Raw genomic sequence first — 23,140 nt, forward strand, 5'->3', positions numbered from 1 at the left:
GCCTGGGCGGGTGAGGACTGGCCGGGGGCTGCAGAGGTGCATCCTGGAGCCGCTCTGCTCGGGGGCTGTGCCTCCAGGTGGGACACGGCGAGGCTCACTGCCCTCCGGGGCCTCTGAGCGCCTGGACCCCCTGTCCCTGCAGCTGCTCTGGGGACCCCCCCCCCCGTCCGGAAGGGCTCCCTGGGGGGCTGATGCCTCAGGCCCTGAGGCTGGAGAGCAGCGGGGGGAGGGGACCCAGGCGTCCGGCCCCAGTGCCCACCGACAACCACAGGCCGCACTGCCCGCCGGTGCAGGAGGCGGACGATGGACACGTGCAGGTAGCAGCCCCTGCCGGGCGCTGCGGGGGGAGGGCAAAGCGCCACCAGCCTCCGGCCTCCCCCTCCGCTGGTGATCCTCTCCCTCCGAGGGTGATGGCCTGGGAGACGGCAGGAGGTGCCCACAGCCGGGGGTGGCAGCTCCGGGGAGGGGCGTGTGAGGTTTGAGGGGGGATGGAAGTCTCCCATGTGCCCCAGGCGGCCGGCTCGGCTGACAGGGCTGCTGGGGGCCAGACAGCCGGGCTGCTGGGGTGGGGGCAGCCTGCCCGCCTGTAGGAACCCGCGGCTCCTGGAGGCGGGCAGGGAGAGCCGGCGGGGCCGCGCTCAGGCACCCCTTCACCCCAGACACCAGGCCCCCTCGGCCCCTCCCCGCCGTGTCCGACTCCCCCGAGAGTGGTGAGCGCAAGCCCATTAGCAAACCAACAACAGCTGCCGACGCGAAAATGAAATATAGATTCGTACCCGCGCCTCTCGCTCACCAATCACGCCCCAGCCCAGGTGACAGCCGGCAGGTCCCGGCTCAGATACCAGGACGAGGGGGCCGGATCTCACCAACTCCCAGCACCCCCGCCCCGGAGGCTCAAGGACCCAGAGCCAGCTGACTCCCTGCTGCCCGGGGGGGGGGGGGGGGGGGCTGACAGCGGGGACACGTCCACCACCAGCCATCCCGGCCGGACAGTCTCGGCCGCGCCCCTGGGGGTCGGGCAGGCGAGGCCCGGTGTGGGAACGGGGTGGCCCCAGAGCCGTGCGCCCTCCCCCTGAGCCTGTGTGCACCCCAGAACCGGCGCGGGGGCCGGGAGGAGGGCAGCTCCGGGCGGTCCCGGCTCAGGGTGGGCGGCGGCGGCTCATCCCGTTACAGGGCACGCGGGACCCTGACAGCTAATTCGATCGAAAGCTGCCTTCAATAAACACTCAGAACGGAAGACCGCCGAGTCTGGGGGGTTATTTAACAAATTGCCTCACAGACAAATACATTAAAATGATTCTCAAACTGGAGCCGCCCGGAGTTGAGGCGAAATTAAGAAAGTCGAATCAAAATGTAAATTAATGGCGCGGAGACGCAGCGTTTGCGTTGGCAGGAGCCGCGCGCGTGGGGAGCGCAGAGCCTGGCGAGGGCTCTGCCTTCTGTTCAGGTGACGTGGCGCCTCCAGGCAGTGCCAGGAACCCCTTCGGTGCCAGGCCCCCCCCGCCCGGTGCCCGCCTCCGGGGCTCGCTGGCTGGGCTGGAGGAAAGGATGGATCTCAGGGCGAGCACAGCCACGGGGAGCCTGGGTGGGAGGTGAGGGGCCAGCTGTGGGGGGGCAGCTGAGGGCTGGCTCTGCCCTGCAAGGGCCTGACCCCACCCTGGTGTGGGAGGCGGCCCTCCCTGCGGGGCCACGCAGAGCCGGTGCCACGTGGGGGGCGCGGTGGCTGGCCATCGGGGCAGCTGCGTTATCTCAGTGTTTCGCGGGAACCTCAGTGAGCGGCGGGCGCGGCAGACGCAACAGGCTTCTAATTGCCAGTCATTACGTCCCCAGCAAACGGCCGAGGGAGAAAAATAGCCGTGATGAGGCTTCATCTCGGGCGCCCATCCCAGACGGCAGCTGTGAAGGCGGTGCCGCCCTGACCCTCGGGCTGTGTCCACGTCCCTCCACATGGAAGCAGGGCCGGGGGGAGGGGGTGTCCAGGAGACAGCGGGGCGGGGCGTTGGGGGGCGGCCAGAGGTGTCAGCAAGAGGCCCAGAGCGGCCAGGTGGTGAGCTCAGTGTCACATGGCTGGCGGTGACAGAGGTGGGGGCCCCGAGACGATGACCAGAGCCCAGCCCCCCTCCCAGCGCCCGGGCCCCGCCCCCGCACTGAGGGTGTGGGCCCCCCCCTCCCCGGCCGAGCTCCGCTTCCTCTCGGGAGATGCAGCTGCGGCGGCGGGGCCTCGGGAGGAAACGGGCAGGAAGCGTTTAAAACGTAAAACGCCGAGCAGACAGGAGGCGGCGGAGCGCCCCTCTCCTCGCGGGCAGTTGGGGGGGGGGGGGGGGCCGTTAGGCCGGACGGCCTCCGCCTCCTGCCACCGAGGAGCAGAAGGAAAGGCTCACCGGCGCCGGCCTGGGGGCCGCGGCCGCCCCGCCGATCGGGCGGATTTAACACGATTTTGAAAAATAAAAAAGGCAACACGCCACCCGCGGCCTGCTCCTCCCGCTGCAATAAAAACGGATTTATTTGTTCGTGGAATGAAATTTAATAACTTTGGCGGGAGATGAGGCGTGAACAGTGATAGTTTTGGGCTCTTTCTCCGCGTGGAGGGTGGGGGGGACGGGGCGCGGGGGCACCCGCGTGGACGCCGGCGGGGACGGTGCTCACGGGCGCACACTCTCCTGCGGGCTGAGCGCCCCGAGCCCGTCTGCTCACTGCTCCGAGGCAGCCGCCCGGGCTCGGGCCTCCCCTCGGCCGTTCCCCCCGTGGCCCCCGGCCTCCCCCAGCCCTGCGAGCACAGCCCCTCAGGGGCCCCTGCCCCGGGCCGGATCCTCTGCGGCCGGGAGCGAAGTCAGGGATGGAGGCCCGTGTGCCTCCCCAGCAGCCCCCTGGGCCGGGTCGGGCTGGGCCGAAGCTACGGGGCGTTCCCCAGCCCCTGGTCCTCCAGCTCCTGCTGTGCCCCCTCACCCCTGGGGCCTCGGTTTCCCCACGTGGGTGGCTGTAGTGTCGCCATGAGACCAGGGCCCTTGGTGAAGCAGGCGGCCCAGGGGTCAGGTGTGGGCGCTCAGTCCATGAGACCATGGGGGGCCCCGAGCCAGGACTCACCCAGGCTGTGTGCAGGGGGAGGGACAGGGGCCTCCAGGAGCCCCCAACCTGCAGCCTGGAGAGCCCCGAGCCGCGGGGGGACTGGCCGGCTCCCGCGCTCGCAGGCGGGTCGATAACAAAACAAACGCGCTATTGACCGGCCGCCGCGCACTAAATCCTCCCGCAGACAGATGATGTGAGCGCGGATCGACTGCCCAGCTCATAACCCGCTCAGCGGCCGCCGGCCACGGGAGGGGCGGCCACGGAGGGGCGGCCACGGGAGGGGCAGAGCAGAGGCTGGGCAGGGGGAGGTGGGGGGGTGCAGGGCCTCACGCTGTCCCGAGTGGAGGGGGTCCTGCACCCCCCACAGGCCGGGTCGGGAGGCAGGTGGCCTGGGAAGCCGCAGGGCCGGCCCTCGGACGCCCTCAGTGCAGGAATGCCGGAAGCTAAAGCTGATCCAAGTCTTCTGTTTTTACTTAAAATAATCGCATGACACCAGCGAAACGTGAAAAAATACACATGGCGTCTCTGGAGGTGATGAAGCGTCACGGTAAACCGTACACTCTGAACCCGCCGGGCAAGGGAGCGCAGTGGTTAGCGCCTCTGCCGGGTTAGACACTGGCTGTGCCCCTCCCGCCGTGTGGCTCTGGGCAGGCTGCTCGGCCTCTCTGTGCGGGGTCTCCACAGCCATGAAGTGTGTAGGAGAGCGGGGGGGGGGGGGGGGGGGCGGGTAAGAGCACCGCCCGCCCTGCCCGGTTATAGGGCTGTCTGAGGCTCGGAGCACAGGAAGGCAAACACTCGCAGGATTTGGGGTTTATTTCTTTCTTGCTTCCTAAGGCAGCTTCATCCCTTGTGCGGTCCAGGGGTCCCTCTCCTGCCTTCTCAGTCGGTGAACCCCAGGACGTCCATGTCCATCTGAATGCCGGGGGTCCTATTCCAGGAAGAGGATCAGACTCTCAAGGCGAGCCCCCCGAGAGTGAAGACCGACACCCCCCCCCCACCCCCGGCGGCTCCAACTGCCCCGTTTCACTCGGGGGAAGGGGCCTGGGGCCAGGGAGGGGAAGAGCCCTGCCCGGCCAGCGTCAGAGCGGGCAGCCAGCTGTGGATGGCTCAGAGGGATGAGCCTGCTCCGAGGCCCGGCCACAGGCAGGGAGCCTGAGGGGGGCAGAGCCACCCCCCCGGAGGTTCCCTGGCCCAGAGCAGCCCCCAGGCCCCCCTGAGCCCTGGACCACCCCTGGGGGCAGTATGAGGCTGAGCACCTGGCGTGAGCTGACGGCGTCCAGTTGTGACGGGGGGGGGGAGGGGGGTGGGGGTGGGGGTGGGGGTGGACTGTCTCTCTGCCCTTGATCTGTGCCCCCTGCAGGTCCCCCACTGTCCCCCCACACACACACACTCTTCTCTGAGGCAGCCCAGGCCAGAGCCGGTCCGGGAGATCTGCCTCTGAACCCCACTTGACCCTTTCTGGCTTCTGCTCTGCTTGGGTTCCTCAGCCGCCCGAACCTCAGTTTACTCATCCGTGAGATGGACAGAAGGAAACCGGGTGGTTTTGGGGAGGATTCGCTGAGGTCACACGTGGCCCTTATTAGCTTATTAACCCAATCAGCGCCGCGCCGAGGCCTCCTGGCCGGGCTCAGAGCGGAGCGGGTGCGTCAGGCTGGCGGGAGCCGTGGGTCTGGCGCAGCAGATGGTGTGTGAGTGTGTGCGGGGGGGGGGGGGGGCGGGTTCTCGCCTCCTAAACACGCCTCCCGGGAGCACAGCTGGGCCTGTGCAGGGCAAACCCTCAGCTTCCGGGAGAAGCCGGGAGCGGCCCCGCCTGCCCTCCAGGAGGGCGGCCCCCAGCCTGGGGCCCAGGGGCCAACGCGGGGCCTGGGTCCGCCCGGCCACCCCGGGCTCCGGGCTGGAGGACTGGCCGGCCGGGAGGGGGGAGGGGAGGCAGGGCCCTGACGACCGGAGAGCCGTGGAGGCCCGGGTGCGAGGGCCACATTCCCCTGGTGACTGCCCCCATTCCCTGGGGTGACCTGTCAGCCCAGCCAGAGGCATGTTGGGGGAATGCCTCTCCCCACGCCAGGTCTCCCCCACCAAGGAAGTCACCAGAACGCCACAATGAGGCACGAACCTGGATCAGGACCATGGCCCCCTTTATGAGGGGGAAACTGAGGCCTGAAAGGAAGGGCTGCCCCAAGGCCCAGCATCCAGTTTGTGGGGGTTCCCCTCCCGACCAGGGAGCGAGGCTAATGAAAGAGGTCGGGGCCGAAGAGGGAGGGCTGGGACCCCAGACCCCGCCCCCGGCACCGAGGAGGGCTGGGGGGATCCCGGCCTTGCTGGCGAGGGCCCTTCCCAGGAATCCAGGCCAAATCCACAGCCGGGACCTGCCTGGTGGCCCTCGGCCCCGCCTCCCCGTGACCCACAGCCCCCACGGGCACATCGAAGCCTGGCTCAAGAAACCATTTCTTTGGATCCTCATCATCCTCCGTTACTGTCCTCATCTTATCAGCGGGGAAACTGAGGCTCAGAGAAGCTAAGGAACTTGCCCAAAGCCACCAGCTGGCAGAGCCCCAGGCAGGCTGGAGCTGAGGGCCTGGGAGGAAGAGGATAGAGCGTCTGACCCACTGCCCTCCGCCCTCGGTGGCTGGACTCGTGTCCCTCCCCATCCTGATGTGAAGTGACAGTCCACACAGCTCCTGGGGGGGAGGGGGGACCCAGATGCCTGCTGCCCCTCTGCCAGGCGCCTGCGGCAGGTCCCAAACCACCTGGCCCCCCTCCCCCCACGCTCCCTCTCCTCCTCAGGCTCCTGCCTGCTCATCTGGGCTGGGGCTAAGCCGTCCTCAGTGGAGGGATCTGCACACGGAGGGAGTTTTCACAGATGGGTTATCGCCTCCTAAAAATAGGGCCGAGTGATGGATGGTCCCTGTCGCCAGGCCCTCCAGCCATGGGGAGCGGGGAGGGTAGGAGGAGGTGGGCCGAGGGAGGGTCCATGGACCCCAGCCCAGTGCCCTCACCCCAGGGTAACTCCCCAGCCCCAGGGGGGCCTGGACCCCTCTCTCTGAGGGGGAAGTTGGTCTGCACCTCCAGGAGGAGCCAGGGGTGGCACGAGCACAGCCACAGCCACCCCAGGCCCAGGAGGCGCCGCCCGGAAGCCAGGAGTGCCCGCCGGCGGGTTGGGGGGCTGAGGCAGGTTGGGGCTGGGCCTCGGGAGGGGTGTGTGGGAATCAAGCACTGCCCCAGGCTGCCTGCCATCTCCCCGTCAGCTGTGCGCAGTTCTGGGTTTTGCTTTCTGGCTTCTTAGTTGTTAAAAGACCCATCAGCCTGGCTCCGCATCAGGTGCTGGGGGCGTTCGTGGGGACTTGGCTGTGACGGGAAGGTGGGGGCACAGGACTCCTTGCTTCCAGTGCGTGTGCACACACACATGCACACCCACATGCACACACGCACACGCTCAGCCCAGACAGCACACACTGATGGGCGCACACTCAGACAGGTGGACACACTGGCATGCACACCGCCCTGGTCCCTGGTCTCCGGCTGGTGTCGCTGCCCCTCGCCTCCGGGTCGCCTAGGCTTGGGCCACATTGCCAAGGGCGGGCCCCGCCCAGGAGCCTGAGAAGGCCGTGCTGGGGCCTTGGGGGGCGGGGTTTGTTCTGGCTCAGCGGGGCCTCCTTCCTCCAGCCCTCAGCCCGGGTCCCAGAGGCTCTGCCCACCTTCCAGGCTGGGCAGTCCCATGTCAGCTCTTCCCAGGCATGGCCTTGCTCACGGCTCTGTGAGGAGTGGCCTCGCGTGTGCCTGGCATGTGGGTGCTGGAGACAGCGCTTCCCTCCTTCCTCACACCCAGCCCCCCGCCCAGCCCCCACCCAGCCCCCGGCCCAGCCCCCCGCCCAGCCCCCACCCAGCCCCCCGCCCAGCCCCCACCCAGCCCGAGATGCCGGCGGAACGGGCCCTGAAGGCCATCGGCCTGCGGCGGGAGACGTGCTGGCTCTCTGACAGGTCGGAGAAGTGAGACCCCCAGGCCTCCTCGCCCCCCCCCCCCGGCCGCCTCGCCCCCCCCCCAGTCCCGTCTGCAGTGAGGCTCTCGCGGGGCGGCCTCGGAATCACATATTAAATGCAGCTGCACCGACACGGGGCCTCAATCCAATTACGCCGGGAAACAAGAGGAGCGCTTAGGCTAATCTGGTTATTCCGGCGGCCTCGCAGGGAGGCCCAGGAGGGCCGCTGTCTGGGTGGGCAGCAGGTGAGCGAGGCTGTGCGCGGGGGCCTGGGGGGCGGCCGGGCACTGCCTGCCTGTCTCTGGGGCGCGCTGCCCGCGAGCGCGGTGCCCTGGCAGGACCCGCGGGCGGTGGAGCGGCTGCTCGCTGGCAGCCCGCAGGACCGAGCCCCCATCCATCATCCTCCACGTTCACAGAGCACGGCACGGCCGAGCACCGGGGCGCGGGCTCTGCCTCGGTGGGCACCCCAGGCTGGGGATAACGGGGTGTAAATCTGAAGGGCGGCCTTGGAGGGAGGGAGGCCCCTCGGAGGAGGATTTGGGGGGGCGGTCGAGGACGGACGGGGGCTGGGAGCAGGTGACGGCTGGGAGCAGCCAGAGGGATGGTGTATAGAAGCTGGGCCGGTGGGGAGCCCCCTCCCGAGGAGGTGATGGGCTGGGGGACACACGGGGGGCTGGGCCTAAGAGTGGTCCTGGGGGTGAACAAGGCCGTGGGGCTCAGACTCCGGGCGAGGCTCAGGTCAGGGCTCAGCCCCCTCCGCTGGGTGTAGGCGGTTGGTGGGAGGGGAGGAGAGGGTCCGGGGCCTGGAACCCCAGACCGCTGCCCTCCTCCATCCTGCAGCTCTGGGCACCCCACGAGGCACAGGCGGAGTACTGGGGGGTCGTGCAAAGGGTTCCCCGCAGGAGGAATTGTGGGGAGGGGTGTTCCTGGGCCTCAGCATTTGAGAAGGCCGAGGCCCTGCCCCGGCCGCTTTCCCTTCACTCAGACTCCGCAGGACCTGCAGGCGGCGGCTCTGAGAAAGGCAGGTGCCGAGCGTTCCCCGGTGTCTTCTCGTCTCATCCCAGCCCCTCTCCCCCGGTGGGGCACCCGCAGCCCCATTTCACAGGCGGGGAGAGCGAGGTCCTCGGAGGCAAAGCCGTAAGAGTGAAGATCAGGCTCTGCACCCGCCCCCCGCCCAGAGCTGGGCTGCTCCGCTCCAGCGCACCCCCTCCTCGCAGGCTGTGCGTCTGTAGCTGCCGCTAATCCTCAGGACGAGGCGGGAATAAATAAACACACAGGAGTAGATAATGAGAGGTTGCAGGGCGACGCCGAGGGGGCAGAGCGCGAGTGGGAGACGGCGGCCGCGTGGGCAGCGCTATTTCTGGGCCCTGCACGCGGGGGGCGGGGCAGGGAGCCCTCGGTACGAGAGCGAGTCAGCTGCAGGCGAGTGGCGTGGGCTTCGGCCTGGCGTGGGGCGCCCCCAGCAGGAGGAGGCTCAGGGTGAGGGAGGGGGAGGCCCAGGGGCCTGTGCCAGGGGGTGTGGCTGATGCTGGCAGGGGCCTGCGAGGCACCTCCTGTGCTGCTGGCTTCTCACAGCCCAGACCCTGATGCTCCGTTACAACGCCAGTCTGCCGGCACGTGAACCCGTCCTCCCTGGCGGGCACACGGAGGAGGCTCAGCACCTGCCAGGGACAGAGCCAGGCCCGAGCGCAGGAGGGCACGGGTTCCTGGCGGTGACTAACAGTAAGAGGCCCTCCCCGCTGCCCACTCGGTGTGAGTGGCTGAGGACCACAGGCCCTCAGCCTCCTGAGGCGACACGGCTGTGTCTGGGCTGGATTCCTGCCAGTGCGCGTGTGCCCGTGTGCGTCAGGTGCTGGGGTGCACTGTCCTGAGCAGCACGGGGTCCCTCAGCACCTCCGGCCCAGCTCCTTTCCTCTGTGACCCACACCGACGGCAGCTGGGAGGTCGCGGGAAAGTCTGAGGCGAGGGGAGGAGCCTGAGCTCGGGGGTCAAAGGGCCTGGACGTGGGTCACCCCTGCTGACCTCACTGCTGTGTGTGTAAAGTGGGTGCATGTGCCCCCTCAGGAAGGCACCCAGGAGGCCCAGCACGCGGCAGGGTGGGGTGGGGGGGTGAGCGCAGTGACAGGCTGCTCAGGAGGGACCAGCCACGGGGAAGCAGGGCTGTGCGCGGGGGCTGCCAGCGCTCGGCCTCCAGGCCCCGTGCTTTGGGGACCCCTGCATCGCTCCCCATCCAGCCAGACCTTGGGAACCCAAAGCTACACCCCGGTCCAAAGAGGGGATGCCCTGACCCTGGTGGGGACAGAAAGACCCCTCCCCAGCTCTGCGAGCCCCTGGCTGCCCCGTGACTGTAGGGGTGGGGAACCATGGGAGGGGCCCTGTTTATAGTATGATGTCGCTAATAACAATAGGTTCCATTTTACAGATGAAGAAACTGAGGCTCAGGAAGGTGCATTCGCTGCACAAGGTCCTTCAGTGTGTCTGGGACTCAAGCCCAGGCAGTCTGGCCGCAGGGAGGGTCAGGGTGCAGGGGAGAGAGGGCAGCTGGTGGGGGCTGTCTGAGCAGATGGATGGGGTGCCCGGGCCACCTCCCCCAGGGAAGGGTGCCAGCGGCCTTGGCAGGCTCCTCTGGAGGCGGCGCTGCCCCTGGCACCGCAGGGCCGTTCCCACGCGCGACGGTCCTGTCCTGTCCAATTTGGAGCTGAAGTGCAAACAAGGCTCAGAGCCGCGCTCCCACCCCAAATCAAATTCAGGGCTGTGATTGCTGTGCGGCGGCGGCGGCCTGCCTTCCGGGGAGCGGTGGGCGGGCGGGCAGGCTGGCACGGGGGCCAGGCCGGGGGCAGCCAGCTCAGCTGGCGGGATCTTCGCCCAAATTAAATTTTAACCCAGGTCATAAATCTCCCAGGCCCGTCCCCTGCCCCTCTCCCCCCCGCCCGCCGCCCGCTGCAGTCCGGTAGAAGCTCTGTCATCGCTGGAGCCCTGAGGCCTCGCCAGGGTCCCAGGGTGGCACGGGCGGCTCTTCTGTCAGAAAGGCCGGCTCAGGGGGCCCTGACTTCTCTGGCCTCGTCTGCTCAGTGCCGTGGGGGCTATGGCCGCCCGGGGGGGACCAGGAGGAACAGGGAGGTGATGAAGCCCGGGACAATGATGGGGCCCCTCCCCGGTGGGTGAGTGTCCTCGCTGTCCCCGCGGCCCCCAGGGCCCGTATTGGTCCGTTCGCTGTTTGGTGGAGGTGGGAGGGGCAGTGACCTCCCCCCTGGTGCCCGTGACCCAGGCACAGAGGACACAGCATTCCCGCGCCGTCCCAGGCCCCCTCCCCTCCCCCCTGGCACCTTCTACTCTCAAGTCCCCACCTGCCCCCTCCCCCCGCTCCCCCGCTCTGTCCCCTGTGGTCCCCCCATCCCCGGCTCAGGACGGAGGCCAGACCCTGCCCCCACCTGGGCTTGTCCTCCTGCCTGCGGCCCCTGGGCGGCAGGTGGGGATTAGGTGAGTGTAACCTGCGTGCGGGGCGGGGGGGGGGGGGGGGGCCCCCGCAGGCGGGAAGGGGAGGTTCTCACGCCCACAGGGCAGATGCCAGTGCCCAGGGGTCTGGGACAGGTAGAGCCCCAGGCAGGGGCTGGTGGAGCGTGGAGAGTCGCCCTGACTCTGCAGAGGGCAGCACAGTGTGGGAGCAGCCGCCAGTCCTCCCAGTCCCTGCAGAGCCGACCCGCCCGCTCTCCTCCGTGGCGGGGCCTGGCCCCCCAGTCCCTGCAGAGCCGACCCGCCCGCTCTCCTCCATGGCGGGGCCTGGCCCCCCAGTCCCTGCAGGAGCCGGCCTGCCCGCTCTCCTCCGTAGCGGGGCTGGCGGGAAAGCCAGAGAGAGAACCTTTCTGGGTGAGGCCCCACTCTGGCCCCACGTCTCCTGGCTGACGCACCCCTTCACCCCCTGCCTGGCCCTCCCCCCTGCTGGCCTTTCACACAGCGGCCACACACACCGCCACTTCCTGGGCCTCGGCTGCCACCCTGACCTACGCCCCCAAACGCGCGTGCTCCCCGCACCGCACGGTGAGCCTCCGGCCGGTGAGCGAGGCCCGGCGTGGACCGAAAGGCGGTGCAGTGACGGGCCCGGGGTGTGCGGCCTGGAGGAGGCTGGGCGCTCTGCCAGGCTGAGGGCAGGCCGCCCCGAGCCCCAGCCCCTGCTCCTCCCCAGGCCCCGCTCAGGGCGATAGGGAGGCCTGGGCCCAGGGTGGCCCTGGGCGTGTGGCTTCCCTGGGAACTAGACGGCGGTCCCCCCTCGCTGGGGCTCTGGGCCAGGAGCTCCCCCTGGAACGGGCACAGCTGGTGCCAGGCCGGCAGCCTCGCTCCACCCTGGGTGCGGTGGCCAGAGCCGGAGCGCCGGGCCCCTTCCTCCTGTCTGAGGTGAGGAGGAGGTGGGCGAGGCCCGAGGTTGGGGGGCGGGACTGAGGCCTCCCGGGCTGTTTGGGGGCTGGGGAGGGCCCTGCCGAGGTCACACGGCCCATTCACCCCCATGGCCGCCTCCCGGCCTCCCTGCTCCTCTCCCGGGCACCTGGGCCTCGGTGATTCGTCCGCCCCGCGCTCCGGCCCTGGGGACCGGCTACTCAGAGTGTTTGTCAGAGTAAAGGGGAGCCACCTGGGACGCCTCCAGGTGAGTGGAGAGCCGCCCCCGGGGAGGGGCCAGGTGGTTGCCCTGGAGCCGTAACCAGGAGCTGAGGCTCAGCTGCCAGGCGGGCGGGAGGGCAGCGGGGACGCGGGGCAGAGGCGCCGTCCAGCCCCAGCCCTGCCCTCTGAGACCGAGAGGCCTCGGACCCTGACCCTCCCCTGGGAGAGGGAGGCAGGAGCGCGCTCCTTCGGGCCCCACGGGCCCAGGGGGCCTGGTGGGTAGGCGGCCGCACGCAGTAGCCGCCAGCCTCGCCCGCGACGGCAGCGGCAGCTGGGACCACGGCCCTCTGCCCGGGGCCGTGGGCACCTCAGTCCTGCGCTTCCCTGGGCACAGCTGCCAGCTCAGCCTCCTCACCAGGCACCCGAGGGCCCCTCCCGCCCGGAGGCCTCAGCACAGCCTCCTGCTTTCACCCCGGCCCCGACACCCAGCCCCCGGGCCCCTGCACCCGTCCCAGCGTCCCTCCCGCGGGTGCCCACCCCCTCGCGGGTGCCCACCCTGCACGGACGCCTGTGAAGGCCGCACGCTGCCCGCCTGGCAGCCCTTCCTCCGGCGCACAGACTTCCCAGCGGGTCCCCTGGCCTCGGCGGGGGGCCCTCCGCTCTGAGTCTGTTTCCCGTCAGCACAGTCACGAGCCTCTGGGGGTCTGCGTGGCTTCAAATGAGACGGGGCACACGCTCCTCCATGGGGTCCGTACGACAGTGAAAGCCGCGACCCTGCCGGGCGCCACAGGCAGGGCCGGAGTGCGTGAGGGCGGTCACTGTCCCCCTGGAGTGCGTGAGGGCGGGTCACCATCCCGGCGGAGTGCGTGAGGGCGGGTCACAGTCCCGGGCGGAGTGCGTGAGGGCGGGTCACCGTCCCGGCGGATTGCGTGAGGGCGGGTCACCGTCCCGCCGGAGTGCGTGAGGGCGGTCACCGTCCCGGGCGGAGTGCGTGAGGGCGGGTCACAGTCCCGGCCGGAGTGCGTGAGGGCGGGTCACAGTCCGGGGCGGAGTGCGTGAGGGCGGGTCACAGTCCGGGGCGGAGTGCGTGAGGGCGGGTCACAGTCCGGGGCGGAGTGCGTGAGGGCGGGTCACCGTCCCGCCGGAGTGCGTGAGGGCGGTCACCGTCCCGGGCGGAGTGCGTGAGGGCGGGTCACAGTCCCGGCCGGAGTGCGTGAGGGCGGGTCACAGTCCGGGGCGGAGTGCGTGAGGGCGGGTCACAGTCCGGGGCGGAGTGCGTGAGGGCGGGTCACAGTCCGGGGCGGAGTGCGTGAGGGCGGGTCACAGTCCCGGCCGGAGTGCGTGAGGGCAGTCACAGTCCCGGCCGGAGTGCGTGAGGGCAGTCACAGTCCCGGGCAGCCAGCGGGGAGGGGCTCTCTGGCCTCCACGGGGACCCGTTATCGCCAGGCCTGCGGGCGGGGGCGGCCGTGGGCACGCGGTCCCTCGGTCGGTGGCCAGCAGGGAGGGACGCAGCGGGGACCCATGCTCCTCCCGGCCCTCCTCCCTCCCTCTCTCCAGCTGCTGAGGGGCCCAGTGGCCCTGCCAGCGGGAAGCAGGGGTCCCGGCCGATCTGGTCACCCACAGGCAGGCTCCGGGCCCAGGGCAGGCCGACCAGCGACCACGGAGCCTTGGGAGGGCGCCGGCGGGTGAGGAGGGCGGCGTTTCACCCGGTCAGAGCAGGCCCCCCTCCCCCCCTCAGCTGTGAGACCAGCCGCCCGGGCTGCGGGATTTGTGCTGAAACAGGGAAAGTTCCTGATAAGCCGGGACCTGGGGCGGGGGCTTCCCGTCGGAGCCTCGGTTTCCTCTGCACACACACAGGACCGGTCGCTGGAGGCCAGTCTCCCGCAGCGGGGCGCGGGGCAGGGCGGGCGCAGGCTCAGGCCAGGAGCAGTGGCAGCAGCAGTTGTTGGTCGCCGCGGTTCCGGCAGGAAAGCCACAAATGAGTGAGCCAGGTGGCGGGCGCAGCACCGAGCGCTGCTTATCCCCTCTGGTCTCCAGCCCGGCCGGCCGTTCGATAGTGATTTATTTCGCGGCCCCGGAGCGGAGGGAGGCGGCCAGAAACCGCATCTGCTGGGAGGCCCTCCCTGTGCCCGCCCGGCGCCCACAGGTGGCTGGGGGGGGGGGGGGGGGGGGAGAGGGCAGAGAGTGGAGGCCGGGCATCCCTGGACGGGGGGAGTGTGGGCAGCTCAGACCTCGTCCTGACCACCAGCCGGACCCACTGCCTGTGGCAGAGGTGTCGCAAGACTCAATGGGGCCCGTGGACAGCACTGGGTCTCCCCACCGAGCCGTTTGGGGTTTGTCTCGGGGGGAGCCCAGAGGAGCAGGGCCTGAGCGCTCAGCAAGGGGGGCGGAGCGAGCAGGGAACTGGGGGAGGGCAGGGAGGCACCAGCGGGGGGGGGGGGGGGGGGGGGGTGTTGGCCAGGTCTGATGGGGGTAACTCTGGAGCAGAAATCACGCCATGGTGGTGTCTCACGGAGGCAGGGCCCGTGCCGGGAGGAGGGGGGGAGGGGGGGGGAGGAGGGAGAGGCCCGAGGGGGCCGCTGGGCCAGGAGAGGGGTGTCCAGCCCGCAGAGCCCCTGCCCGCGCCGCCTGCCGCGGAGAGCGGCTGTGATTTGGTTTCATAATTCACGCCGCTGATTTCATCATGTTTCATGTTCTGTCATGTTTCCTGCTGTTACAATTTCATCCTTCCCTTCGGGGGGCCGGGGACGCTAAACTGGGATGCGGTGGAGGCAGCACCGAGCCACGCTGTCAGCCAGGCTGGGGAGAGGGAGGGGCCGAGGGAGGGAGCGGGGTTCCCCAGGCCCTGGGGCAGGGGGGGCAGGGGCGGTGTGGGGAGGGGCCCGGGAAGAGGCTCCCTGCTGGCCTGTCTCAGGGGCTGCAGCAATAATAGCTGACTCTGGTGCGGAGCGTGCCCAGCTGGTCCTCAGGGGCTCACATGATCCTCACTGCAGGCCCAGGAGGGCGCTGCCCTCGGTAACCACCCTGGAGACTTGATTCCCAGAGACGCAGCACACCGGCCCGAGCAACACAGCGTTTCAGCTGCAGGAGCCCCTTCCCCCCAATTCCCAGACCTCTGGCTCCGGGCCGCTAACCACCTGTTCTCCCTGCAACGGCCCTGTGGCCACATCCCCGCGCCCCACGAGGCAGCTGAGGCCCCAGGAGGTCAAGGGCGTGTCCAAGGTCACCCAGCACAGATGCCAAGGTCATCTAGCACAAGCCGCTGCATGCACGGCCTCTCTCCCGCTGGCCAGCCGCCCTCTGTCCCGTGACCCCGGCACCACCTGACAGGCGCTGGGCAGAAGCCTAATCTGCAGACAAAGGTAGCTGGCTGCACCCTCGTCATCAAAGGGGTGCCCTCACACACCGGGCCCCCCTGCCCCTGCCCCCCACCTCCTGGGAGACGAGGCCACCCCCTCCTTGGCCTACTTAGGGGCAGCGTGACTGTCCTGGGGTGGCTCTGCCCAGGGCCGGCCCCTCCCTGGCGCTCAGCAGGCACCGTGCGACCACCCAGAGTGGCATCTGGCACCGCATGTCCTCCACGCCCGCGGCCCCGAGCGGCTCCGGAAAGAGCTTCGAGGAGGCTCCCACGTCTCCCACGGACGCCCCTCCCCCCGTCCTCCCTTTCCGCCTGCTCTGGGGACTCAGTATGCCAGGCAGGGCCGGGCTGCGAGGGGGACGTCAGGGCGGACCACGGAGCTGGTGGGGAAGAGCGGCTGCACCTGGCGGGGCCTGGGGTGGGGCCTGGGGAGGGGACTGCGGGCCCCCACCCCCATGGAGGCGTGGCGGCCTCCCTGCCCCGGGGGAGGCTGAGGCCGGCGGTGGCCGGAGGGGCTGGCCCCAGGTCCGGGGCTGGAGGAGGAGGAGACGGGTGGCTCAGGGCCGAGCTTGTGTCTGGCCACGACGTGTGGCTCCCACCCAGCTACCTGCCCCACCTTCCCTCCCTCATTTGGGCCTCATTAGCTGAAGGTGTGTGGCCCTACTGTGTGCCGGGCTCTGGCCAGGTGCTGGGAAGCACGGCGCGTACCAGGGCCGGTTAAGAGGCGTGGGAACATGGAGGCGCGTCCCAGGGCGCGTTGTGAAGAACATGCAGGCGTGGGCGAACAGTTACGGGGATCCAGACTACTCAGAGCCTTGAACCTGCGAGTGTGCCTGCGGCCTGTGGAGGGCGCTCCCGCCCGCGGCCCTGCCTGGTTGAGCGCGGCCTCGGCCCCGGCCGCCCAGGTGGGTGCAGAGGGGGCGTCCAGACTCTGCCGTGGACCCCTGGGCCCCTGAGGGGCGCCGCCTCCTCCGTGGGAGCTGAGGTGGTGGTGCCAGTGCCTGTGGGCTCCGGGCAGGGATGGGCGCGGGCTCAGAGCAGGCGGCGGCTGTTGCATTATCTCCCACATCGAGCCCTCAGCTCGGGGTGCCTGGGCCCCGTCAGAGCTCACCACGGCAGCTGTGGTTGGGATCACTGCTGCTGACAGTCTCTGCCCTTCAGAGCAGGGTTTGGGGAGGACAGGGTCAGCCAAGAGGCACAGCGTGGCCACAGGGGCAGGCCCTCTGGGCCTCACGTGACCTCTCTGTACGTGGCCGTCCTGGTCCTGCCTGGGCCTGGGCGTCCCCACAATGGCAGCCTAGGCCAGTGGTCGGCAAACTCATTAGTCAACATGCCAAAATATCAACAGTACAACAACTGAAATTTATTTTGAGAGCCAAGTTTTTTAAACTTAAACTTCTAATGCCACTTCTTCAACATAGACTCGCCCAGGCCGTGGTATTTTGTGGAAGAGCCACACTCAAGGAGCCGAAGAGCCGCATGTGGCTCGAGAGCCGCAGTTTGCCGACCACGGGCCTAGGCCAGTTTCGGGCATCTCTGTCGGAGACAGATTTCTCCCTTAACTAAACCCTCCCGGTCCACCTGTCCTGGTCCTTCTAGTCCCACACAAGCCGGCCTCCTCCACTGGGTCAGCAGCCAAACAGCCCGCCGGCGTGTCTCAGCCACAGAGCTGCCACCTGTGGGCGCGGCCACAGCGTTTGCACAGGTTCAAGCCTCGGACAGACGAGGGCACAGTCCCCTCATGGCCACGTGCAAGCCCAGCCTGGAGGGCCGAGCCTCCCAGCACAATGACAGCCAACAGCTGCAGTTGTGAGCTTGCGCCTGTGGTCCGAACATTGGCCCCAGGTGCCTGAGTGATAGAGGCCGCAGGTGAACAAAGCCTGGTCAGGTGCATGTGACTGAGCAGATGAAACCTACCAGAATGCTGTAAACATCCTGACCACGCCCTTCCTTTGCCTCTGGCACCGGCTATAAAATGAAGATGCTGCATGCAGCCCCTGGCTCTGTCTCTCAGGAAGCAGTCCCACTCAGCCCCAGCACCAGCCCTCATTCTCCTGTCTTTTCTTTTCTTTTTTTTTTTTTAAATATATTCTATTGATTTTACACAGAGAGGAAGGGAGAGAGACAGAGAATTAGAAACATCGATGAGAGAGTCATTGATCAGCTGCCTCCTGCACACCCCCCACTGGGGACATGCTCGCAACCAAGGTACATGCCCTTGCCCGGAATTGAACCCGGGACCTTTCAGTCCCCAAGCCAACGCTCTATTCATTGAGCCAAACCGGTTTTGGCCTGTCTGTCTTTTCTAAGCCTTTCACCGCTCCGTTCAGGGTCACTGAGCCTGGCAGAGCTGGTGCAGCACATAGGGCGCCCGGGGGCTGAGTGTGCCATGGCCGTGCCCGCCGCCACTGCAGCCCGCGAACCAAGAGGTCCCTGGTTGGATTCCTGGTCACCTGGTCAGGGCACATGCCCGGTGACAGCTCCATCTCCAGCGTGTAGGAGGCAAACAATCGATATTTCTCTCTTATTAATGTTTCTACCTCTATTCCTCCCCCTTCCTCTCTCTCTAAAATCAATAAGAACATACTTAAGCAAACACAAAAAGCAAGCACAAAGGGTCCCTCTCTCCCCCCAACAGCCAGCCCCTCCCTCGCGGCACTGACCACTCTCACGCCCTGGCCTTGCCCTCAGGGCGGCTGTGCATCCTGGGCCCAGCTGGTCTGAGGGGGCAGGTGCGTGGGGGGCAGGGTGGGGAAGACGTGTATATGCGGTGCGCCCCTCCTCCACTCCACCAGCCCACCGAGCAACGCCTGGCACAGCCAGCTCTGCAGGCACAAACCCAGGCTGCTGAGCAGCGGCGCCCAGGGGCCCGAGAGGCCGTTCTGAAGCAGCCAGGAACGGGTGTGTGTGTGTGTGTGTGTGTGTGTGTGTAAGGGGGAGACGCCTTCCTGAGGACAGGCCCCTAGGCCAGAACCGAAGGCAGGCTCCGGAGGGAAGCCTGGCCTCTGACGCTGAGCTGTCCGGAGCTGGCTGTACGACGCTGTGGGCACATCTCTCTCCAGGGCAAGCAGCTGGGGGGCCGACCGCAGAGGCCTGGCCTGGCCTGGCGATGTGGGGCCTCCGGCTCCCGGCCTGGGGCCCGCGGGAGGCCGTGCCTGTGGGTGGCCACCGGGGAAGCTCACGTGCGAGGAACCGGCAGGGCCGCCTGCCGCAGCTTCAAAGAGCCACGCGTTAACAAAAGCCTCCGGAACCTCTCCTCCCCTCGCTCCTCCAGGCGGCTCCCCAAGAAAGGGAAATCCAGGCGAGGCCGAGGGGTGAGCCTCGGGGGCGCCCTCCGCGGGCCCCGGCCCCTCACTGAGGCTGAGGCGTGGCTGCCTTTGTTTAGTTAAGCAGCCTCCCTTTGTCCCTTCCTCCCTGTCCAGGCGGCCTCTCTGCGGCACTTTCCGTCCGTTTGAAGTGTTACAGCCATTTTCTCCTCTTTCAATTAGCAGCGAGGGAAGGAAGCTAATAGCTCCTGAGGACCCGCTGTAAATATTAACAAAGCCTGGCCGGCCGCGGGCGGGTGTTTACGGGAAGGAGGGGAGGGGAGGGGAGGGCGATTCCCAACACGGAGGCGAAAATCCCTTGGCACCGGCTTCCGTGGGTGCAGGGGGGCGGGGAGCCGGCCGGGAGGGCGCGGGGCCCTGGGGGCCGAGGCTGGCACAGCGGGCGGAGGGCAGTGGGCATTCTGGAAGGAAGTGGGCACCTTGGACGCAGGTGCGTGGCCTGGAATCCCCGCCCAGCGTGGGGCTGGGTGTGGTCAGTGGCAGGGGGTGGGTGGGGGAAGGACTGGCTTTTGGATACAGAGACTGGAGGGGGAGCTGAGGGTCCCCAGGCGCCCACTGAACCCTGGTGCCCATGATGTAGGGCTCCGGAAAGAACCTGAGGCCGGGAGGGGGCGGAGGGGAGGGCAGGGCAGGGCAGGGCAGGGCAGGCCCGTGTGAGTGCGCAGGGCCAGGGCCAGGAGGGACCGCGCCTTTGCCTCCTAGCTCCTGCTGCCCAGCGGCTCGGTGAGGAGCCCACAGCCACTGCTGTGCCGGCGAAAGCAGGCCCTTTTCCTGAGGAAGGTTTGCGGCTGGCACCCGGTTCGCCATCATCCAGGCCCCGGGGCTGCCCACCGTCCGGGCTCGAGGGCCCCGGTCCGCTCGGCCAGCCGGCCCAGGGCACCCGGCTGGTAGCTGCCATGCCCTGGCTCCAGCCTCACGTGGAGGGGCGGGGGGGAGGGGGCACCCGTCCTGGCAGAGGGCCCACGTCTTCTCCCGGAGATGCTGTGGCCGAGGAGAGCTGCCCTGGGCCCCGAGCGCTTGGCTCCCTGCTCCGGGCACTGCCCACCGGGTCCCCGAGGCCTGTGTCTGAGGGTGGGCTCGGCCGTGGTCCAGGCTGCTGGCCCGCACGCCGGCCAGGCTGGGTTTTGTCGGAGAACCGTCTAATTAGCAGCGGGAGCTCGGAGGTTCACACCGCGTTCGCAGGCGGTCTCGCCTCCGCCCTTCTCACCCGCCGTGTGGGTGCTGCATGCGGTGCCAGGCCTGGGGGCCCGAGAGCGTGCGAGGGGGGCGGGGAGGGCCTCTCTGCCAGCGCAGAGGGAGGAGCTGAGTCTCCAGCTGCCCCTGCCCGTGGCACCCAGAGCCTGTCTGTAGTGCTGGCAGGAGAAGGGGGGACCCACGCAGCCCCGGCCTGTCTGCAGGGCAGCCCCCGAGTCACCCCTGCCCTCAACCTGTGGCTCCCCCCGCCCCCCCAGCCCAGGCCTCTGCTCCTGCTCCTGGGACCCTGCCCAGCCTGTCGCTGGTCCCCTCCCTCACACCCTGGCACCTTCCCGTCTCCGATTGGCCATGCCCGCCCTGCCCGGGCCCCTGTGCTGGCTCCCGCTCCCCTCAGTGTGAAGGGAGGCCCTCAGCGGGCATTCCCAGCTCCCCCAGGCCAGAGTCCCGCCTCCCACTTCAGCTCAGACCTGCCCTCCACCCACTCCGCCTCTGAGCTTCTGCATCTGCTGTTCCCTCGGCCTGCAAGTGCTTCCTCCCCGACCCTCTGCCGGTCACAGGGACACCCCCTGCCCTGCCCCGGGGCTCGGCCCCTGCCCTCTGCGCCCAGAGAGGGGCACCCGGCCCTGGCAGCCCCAGGCCCGTGTTGGCTCCATCGGAGTGAGCACACTCTGCAGGGGGAGGAGAACAGGCCACGATGGCCCTCCTCGCGGATGAGGCCGGCAGCCACGGAACGCACTGCGGTTTGAGGCGCACAGACCTCTCATCCGGAAGGTCAAACACAGACGCTGACCTCTGCCGCCGGGCGGTCCGGAATGAAAGCCAAGGCCGGGCTCCGCTCCCGCCGGCGCTGACCTGCTTACGGCGATCTAAACCGGCTGCTTCGCTCCGGCCGGCAAGGGGCGGCGTGGCCTCAGAGCCCCGCTTGGCTGCGTCCACGGCCAGAAAGCCCACCTGGTGCCGGCAGCACATGCCAGGCGTCTGATTGATCTCACACTAAATCCCGCCCTGAGAGCCGGAATGAAGCCGGAGGGCCGATTGCTAATGTGGGCCCGAGGATCCGCGGAGCCATCTCCCCGCAGCGGCAGCTGTGGCGGGGAGCGTCTCCATGGCTGGGAGCGTCTCCATGGCGGGAGCCCTCGGGTCCAAAGGCGGGGGGGAAGAGGGGGGGCGGCTCTGGAAGACGGACGGGTGGTCCGGGGAGACTGGCCCACCTGCCCGTTCCAGCTCCCCACCGAGCTTGACTGTCAGGACATGGGAGTCGAGGACCACAGCCCTGTCACCGTCCCCAGGAAGTCCCTGGGGTCCACCGCCGGCCTCCCCTGCCCGCACCCCTCGTGGCAAGATGGGGGGCTTTTTGCTCTCCTGATGCCGCTCTGCTGGACCTCAGGCTCCTGGGGCCAGGGGCTCCTCGGGCCGGCGCCCTGCCTGGTGCCGGGAGCACGCCCGGGCTCAGTACGTGTGTGCAGGGTGGGTGGACGGAGAGCTGGACGGGTGGGTGTATGGAGGAACGGATGGTCGGACGGACCGATGACTGGATGAGAGGACCTCAGGACTGACCCAAAACACCTCACTGCAGTGGCCCAGGCTGCCTGGCATTTGTGTGTCTTTGGTGCTGAGACGGGCACTGTGCAGGGAGAGGGAGCTGGCCCCGTCCAGGTCGGACTTGGACTGGACAAGCCCCCTGCTTTTTACTGAAGTCCCCGTTGTGCAGGCTGCCACCATGTGCTGTCCCGGCACAGGAGACGGCGGGGCAGGGCTGTGCACAGGAGACGGCGGGGCAGGGCTGTCCCGGCACAGGAGACGGCGGGGCAGGGCTGTGCACGGGAGACGGCGGGGCAGGGCTGTCCCGGCACAGGAGACGGCGGGACAGGGCTGTCCCGGCACAGGAGACGGCGGGGCAGGGCTGTCCCGGCACAGGAGACGGCGGGGCAGGGCTGACCTGGCACAGGAGACGGCGGGGCAGGGCTGTGCACAGGAGACGGCGGGGCAGGGCTGTCCCGGCACAGGAGACGGCGGGGCAGGGCTGTCCCGGCACAGGGAGACGGCGGGGCAGGGCTGTCCCGGCACAGGAGACGGCGGGGCAGGGCTGTCCCGGCACAGGAGACGGCGGGGCAGGGCTGACCTGGCACAGGAGACGGCGGGGCAGGGCTGTGCACAGGAGACGGCGGGGCAGGGCTGTCCCGGCACAGGGAGACGGCGGGGCAGGGCTGACCCGGCACAGGAGACGGCGGGGCAGGGCTGTCCCGGCACAGGAGACGGCGGGGCAGGGCTGTCCCGGCACAGGAGACGGCGGGGCAGGGCTGACCCGGCACAGGAGACGGCGGGGCAGGGCTGACCCGGCACAGGAGACGGCGGGGCAGGGCTGTCCCGGCACAGGGAGACGGCGGGGCAGGGTTGTCCCGGCACAGGGAGACGGCGGGGCAGGGCTGACCCGGCACAGGAGACGGCGGGGCAGGGCTGTCCCGGCACAGGAGACGGCGGGGCAGGGCTGTCCCGGCACAGGAGACGGCGGGGCAGGGCTGACCTGGAAAAGGACGAGCCCTTTGTCCGCGGACGAAGCCGGGCGGAGGTGGGACTGTGCACGCTCGGCTCTCTCCTCCTTTCCGACTTCTTCTAAGGCGGCTGTGATGTTAGGATGGCAGAGAGCGGAACCGAGCGTCTCGGGCGGTTACAAGGGGAAGCTTTCATTCCACTGACCCAAAAAGGGCTCTTTGGTGCCTGAGCGCAGAGGCCGGTCCCCTGGTGAGGGGTGATGCTGGAGGGGGGTGGGGCTGGAGGGGGAGGCGGGGTTAGCAGGGGCGCTCGTGGGGAGCGTGCCCAGGAGCTGCCAGGAGGCGGGGCCACAGGGGGCTCCGGGGACTGAGCCCTGGGACCCCACACCCCCATTCCGTCCTCGGTCCGCCTGGCCACGGAGAAAGGCCCCCCGCCACCGTAACTTGGTCTGCGCTGCATGGTTTCGCGTGCTCCGCCCTGTCGCCTCCCACTGGGGACTCCACGGCTCTGCGGGTAGGTGTCCACCGGAGGGCGCGTTTGCGTATTTGTTCCGCGGTGACTGATAGGCGGCTACTAACACCGCCTCGTGCACCCCCACATGCCAGAGTGCCCGCCTCCATCACACCCACCTGCCCAGCTGACCTGGGCACACACACCCCGACACCGAGAGGCACCTCAGCCACCGCAGAGACGAGGGCCCGGTGTACCTGTGAGGCCTGGGCGTGTGTCCGCCTGGCTCCGTGCGGGCCCCAGGGCAGGCGCCGGCAGGGGCAGCGGGGAAGGCGGGGCCAGCGGGGAGGGCAGACCCAGGATGTACAGAGCTGGACGGGCCCGAGCTCTGCCTGAAGCCCATTTCCTACGTGAGGGGGCACCTGGGGAGTTCCCTGGGTGCAATCATTAAGCACCTTCCGTGTGCGCGGCGCGGAGGCGGGCCCGGTCTCCGTAAAGATCAGACAGGCGGGTGCAGTCCCGTCCTTGAACCGGGCAATGCTGGGCTGTTGCTGGCATGGTCTGTGCGACCACCCACCCAACGCGGGGGTGAGGGGTGGTGCTGGGTGGGCCGTGGCAGGAGGGCCAACGGGGTGGGGTTTGGGGGGGACAGGTGGGTGGGCCAGGCAGGGCCAGGGGCCTGC

At 69.0% G+C, this 23,140-nt stretch overlaps 2 protein-coding genes across 10 annotated transcripts in view; one reads left to right on the forward strand and one right to left on the reverse strand.

The window, feature by feature from the left end:
- MACROD1 (mono-ADP ribosylhydrolase 1) overlaps window positions 1-23,140 on the reverse strand; it is a 115,758-nt gene that overhangs the window by 50,846 nt on the left and 41,772 nt on the right. Inside the window, exon 4 of one of the 6 annotated variants that reach the window (XM_084895926.1) lies at window positions 3,364-3,994. The exons of the other annotated variants lie outside the window; for them this stretch is intronic. Coding sequence (XP_084752052.1) covers window positions 3,675-3,994 — 320 coding nt within the window. The 3' untranslated portion in view covers window positions 3,364-3,674. Of the gene's footprint in view, window positions 1-3,363; window positions 3,995-23,140 lie in introns of those variants that run through there. 6 annotated transcript variants of the gene reach the window in all.
- The window catches only part of FLRT1 (fibronectin leucine rich transmembrane protein 1), a 61,237-nt gene that overhangs the window by 19,935 nt on the left and 18,162 nt on the right, over window positions 1-23,140 (forward strand). The window lies entirely within an intron of this gene.

The sequence above is a fragment of the Pipistrellus hanaki genome (genome assembly GCF_964339955.1).
Source record: "Pipistrellus hanaki genome assembly, chromosome: 9".
In the NCBI taxonomy this organism is placed as follows: Eukaryota; Metazoa; Chordata; class Mammalia; order Chiroptera; family Vespertilionidae; genus Pipistrellus; species Pipistrellus hanaki.